The sequence below is a fragment of the Alosa sapidissima genome, chromosome 17, assembly GCF_018492685.1.
Source record: "Alosa sapidissima isolate fAloSap1 chromosome 17, fAloSap1.pri, whole genome shotgun sequence".
NCBI classification, from domain to species: domain Eukaryota; kingdom Metazoa; phylum Chordata; class Actinopteri; order Clupeiformes; family Clupeidae; genus Alosa; species Alosa sapidissima.
This window is the reverse complement of record NC_055973.1, coordinates 22,928,906-22,933,905: the sequence shown is the minus strand read 5'-3', so window position 1 is coordinate 22,933,905 and position 5,000 is coordinate 22,928,906. Positions and strand designations below refer to the sequence as shown.

The window sequence follows — 5,000 nt, the reverse complement described above, 5'->3', positions numbered from 1 at the left end:
TGTATGTGTTTGTGTGTGTGTGTCTGTGTGTGTGTGTGTGTGAGTGTGTGTGTGTGTGTGTGTGTGTGTGTGTGTGTCTGTGTTTGTCATGTCATGTCTATCTTTGTGTGTGTGTGTGTGTGTGTGTCATGTTGTGTGTCCTCTCCCTAGTGGACGGAGACTGGACCCCATGGTCCGTGTGGTCAGACTGTCCCGTCACGTGTGGCAGTGGCACACAGGTCCGCAGCCGAGCGTGCATCAACCCCCCGCCCCGGAATAACGGCTCGGACTGCTCCGGTCCAGAGAAGGAGGCCCAGGAGTGCCAAGCCAAACCCTGCCTCGGTACAATCCCTCTGCTAAATGCAAACTCACCGCATACTGATAAAGGCCAAATCAACCCCCTGTCTCTTTAAAATCTCTCTGCTAACTCACCGCATACTGATAAAGGCCAAATTAAACCCTGTCTCTTTAAAATCCCTCTGCTAACTCACCGCATAGGCTAAACCCTGCTTTGGTGCTTACTCTGCTAACTCACAGGATGTAATTTGTCATCAGTCGTTTCAAGGATGTGTAGTCTGCTACATTTTTCTTCACTGTGCTTGTCATAGGAGTGTAGTAAATTGTAGTTGTTATTGTTAAATGTCAAAAGCATTAGATGGTCATATTTTAACAGTTAAGTCTCTGGACGAATGACAGACTGTTGAAAGGACTGTTCAATGAATGATCAGAGCCTAAATGAGTTGATGAATGAATGCTACATTGAAGAAAGAATGAGAGAATGAATGAATGAATGAATGACTGAGTTGATGATGAGTGAATGAATCCAGATTAGTGAATCATTCCCCTGTCCTCAGATGACCTTTGCCCCTGTCCTCAGATGACCTTTGCCCCTGGTCGCCGTGGTCTCCGTGCTCCCGCAGCTGCGGGGCTGGCGTGGTGTCTCGTCGGCGGAGGTGTGTGTGTGAGGAGGAGGGGGAGAATGCCTGCCCCCCCGACATCGAGACACATCGTGACTCTCAGGAGACGCAGCTGTGCTACTCCAGGCCGTGTACAGGTACCCCCCCACTGACAAGAGAGCGCTGTTAGCAAACTGCTTTTGTTCTTTATGGACTATTGAAATGCAACGAATGGATAAATAGAGCAGGTGAAATGGTGGAGTAAAGTAAAAGGACTGCGCTGGTTCATTTCAGAGAGAGCTATTCAGAGTCCCAGGAAGAAGACTTTAATCGTCCCATGCAGGGATTTTTATGTCGATAAACTTCAGGCAAAGGACGTGACCTGGCATAACACTATCACTGATGTGGTGCAAATGTAGAATGCCCTGGTCATTTATTGTGTGTGTGTGTGTGTGTGTGTGTGTGTGTGTGTGTGTGTGTGTGTGTGTGTGTGTGTGTGTGTGTGTGTGTGTGTGTGTCTGGGTGTGTTTGTGTGTGTTTGTGTGTACAGAATGTCCGATGTCGGAGTGGAGCGAGTGGTCGGCCTGCTCCTGCGTGTCCCAGTGGCAGCGGCGCCACCGTGCACCACTCTCAGCAGCCAGCAGGGGGCAGCAGTGCTCAGAGCTCGAGACGGACAGCAGGGTCTGCCAACCTGAACACTGCCAGGGTGAGTTGTCCAAAAGCCCTGTGTGTGTATGTGTGTGCGTATGTGTGTATATGCGTGTGTGTGTGTTTATACTTATGACTAAGTGTGTATATGTGTGGGTGTTGGGGTTAGGTGAATGTGGGTGTGGGTGTGTGTGTGTCTCTGTGTGTGTGTTTATGTCAGCGTATGCGTGTTTGTATGTGTCAGTACATACTTGTATGCACGAGCCATCCAGCACTCCTCTGTGCTGTGTTTGTCTTCTCTCTCTCCCCTGTCCCTCTCTGTAACATCTTACTTTAAGCTTGTGCTCACTCAGTCTCTCACTCACTCACTCACTCACTCTCTCACTCACTCAGTCTCTCACTCAATCACTCTCTCACTCTCTCACTCACTCACTCACTCACTCACTCTCTCACTCACCCAGTTTCTCTCTCACTCACTCAGTTTCTCACTCAGTCACTCTCTCACTCACTCAGTCAATCTCTCACTCACCCAGTTTCTCACTCAATCACTCTCTCACTCTCTCACTCACTCACTCACTCACTCACTCTCTCACTCACCCAGTTTCTCACTCACTCACTCTCTCACTCACTATCTCACTCACTCACACACTCACTCACACACGCACTCACTCACTCAATCACTCTCTCACTCACTCACTCTCTCACTCACCCATTTTCTCACTCACTCACTCTCTCACTCACTATCTCACTCACTCACACACTCACTCACTCACTCAATCACTCACTCAATCACTCTCTCACTCACTCACTCTCTCACTCACCCAGTTTCTCACTCACTCACTCTCTCACTCACTATCTCACTCACTCTCTCACTCACTCAATCACTCTCTCACTCACTCACTCTCTCACTCACCCAGTTTCTCACTCACTCACTCTCTCACTCACTATCTCACTCACTCACTCACTCACTCAATCACTCACTCAATCACTCTCTCACTCACTCACTCTCTCACTCAATCACTCACTCAATCACTCTCTCACTCACTCACTCTCTCACTCACCCAGTTTCTCACTCACTCACTCTCTCACTCACTATCTCACTCACTCTCTCACTCACTCACTCACTCACTCTCTCACTCACTCATTCCCCCTGTCTCCCCTCCACAGACTGTGAGGAGCCGTTCCAGTTCCAGGAGTGTGGCTACCCGTGCCAGAAGCACTGTGTCCTGCAGGCAGCGAGCGAAGCCTGTGTTGGGGAGCAGACCTGCACTCCCGGCTGCTACTGCCCCCAGGTCAGTGGCTGTGGCTGTAGCTGTAGCTGTGCTAGTGCAGCGGCCAGGCTAACCTTCAAACGCCGCTCAGCTTCAAGCACTGCTGACTGGCCCAAGCCCCTGTGGCCTTTAATCACGGGAATTAGAAAACACTCCTGTGTGTGTGTGTGTGTGTGTGTGTGTGTGTCTGTGTCTGTGTCTGTGTGTCTGTGTGTGTCTGTGTGTGTGTGTGTGTGTGTGTGTGTGTGTGTGTGTGTGTGTTAGAAAACACTCCTGTAGCTGACCTGGCCCCAGGTGTTTCTGCATGAGTGCGTGTCACTGTTGGATCTTCCAGCTTATTCAATTGTGTGACATATAGAATATCGGCTGGATGATCCGATCACAAGTGGTCGGTTCTAACAATCACCAAACCACTTGCTGTGGAAGTCTGAGGGCTCTATCTTGCAAACCAGCGCATTGACTTTGTGCAGTCAGCGCATATTGGAATTTTCCCTCCACAGGTACATGTGCGCCCACGGGGGCGTTTCAGCGAAAAGAGGGGGCGTGTTCTGACGCAAACGGTCCCTGTTGATATTTTGCAGTTTCAGAAAACAATTCCGCCACAGACCAGGAACCTCCTGGTCTAAAGTCAGTGGCGCAAATTCAGATGCTATTTTAAGGGCGCATGCATGGCCACAGGCCTGCAGAAATTAATGCTATGCACACCGATCTACAGACACCTTGTGCACAGATGGAAACATCCAAAGCCTTGATAATATTTGTCCGTTTCCCGGTTTTGTTCGTGCATTGGTCAACTAAAAATTTAGTAGCCTATATAGTACATCTACATGCAATATCTTTACAACAACAACTAATTACGACCTATTAATTTGGACAACTTAACTTTATACAGCTCTATAAAGGCTAAAGTTACCTTTAGTTTTGTTCCAATTTACCGTTGTGTATGGCTTTAAACATCGTGTGCACTTTAACATCAGCCTATAAGCATTATTCCAGCTGCGCTAAGGTTTTGACAAGCACCACAATTTTGCCTACCTTGTTGTAGCCCATCTGAAATAACTCCAAACTTTGCTTGAGTTGAGTTTGTGAATTCGCTTAAATAAGCTTATTATGGGCTGTTAACCAGCAACCATAGACAGTAAAAGAAAGCAGCAAGTAGCCTCGGCTACAATTTCTGTAGTTGCTGCGTCCATTCATTGTTATTCTCTCTCCTGCTCAAAAAAAAGTTGTGCGTGCATTAAGTTGATGATAACTTGTTTACAAACTCTACTTTACATAAAATAAATCTATTGTAAATAGCCTACTGTCATGCAGTTAATGGGATACTGTGCAGAGTTGGAAAGTTAGGTCAACTTGGAAACTGTTTCTCGTTGTTGAGTTGCCTGTTGGGAAGGTACAGCCGTAGCTACACCTACAGGAGCGCTTGCTTGGGCGCCTGTGTTGCGCAATGCACTTTACTCCTCTCATCTATACGACGCAGTTCCCATTTCTCCAAACCATACATAATTACAAGGACAAATATTGCAACACAAGGGAAATCAGTGTGGTGTCCGATGAGAAAAAACAGGTATAAATCTAGAGAACACATTTCCACGAATCACGGATGTGTTGATGAGACGTGATGTTGAACTGCATGCCGATGCCATTTAACCCAAATTCCCCAGCAGCAGCACGGGAGAGGAGAGCTTATCTGACAGATCTGCATTGTCTATAGTGAGGTAATGTTAGATTACATTGCAAAAATATCACCATGCATTCATAACCTCGTGATTCAGTGAGAGTGATCCCAAAACATCAGAAAGTGACATTTCTGTATTACATTTTGTCAAGAGGAAAAATCAATAGCAAACTGTTCCCAACTGACTATAGCACTGTGAACCGTTTCTGGCTGCGCCTGGCAAATCCGCCATCATAATAGCAATCCGCAATGGAACAAGCGTGCCTGTTGTTAAAGGGAATGTGAGATGACGCTCTGATTGGTTTATTGCACGTTACGCCCAAACCACACCCATGAGTAATGTAGCTACTACAGACCACCCCATTTTAGATTTGCGCCGGGCGCAACAATCAATTTCCTGGCGGTAAAATAGAAACAGCGCCCAAGATCCGCCCACAAAGCGATTTCCGCCCACAAAGTGACATCTTTTGCAGCGTAAGCACTAATGCATTCTGATGCGTCCCAGACAATGGAAGTTCTGAAGACTGT

The 5,000-nt window shown here is 47.3% G+C and overlaps 1 protein-coding gene across 1 annotated transcript in view; it reads left to right on the top strand.

Moving 5' to 3' along the window:
* LOC121688542 (SCO-spondin-like) overlaps positions 1-5,000 on the top strand; it is an 86,172-nt gene that overhangs the window by 78,839 nt on the left and 2,333 nt on the right. Inside the window, exons 83-86 of the mRNA XM_042068206.1 lie at positions 151-321; positions 857-1,033; positions 1,426-1,581; positions 2,691-2,815. Of these exons, the coding sequence (XP_041924140.1) occupies positions 151-321; positions 857-1,033; positions 1,426-1,581; positions 2,691-2,815 (629 nt within the window). The remainder of the gene's footprint in view (positions 1-150; positions 322-856; positions 1,034-1,425; positions 1,582-2,690; positions 2,816-5,000) is intronic.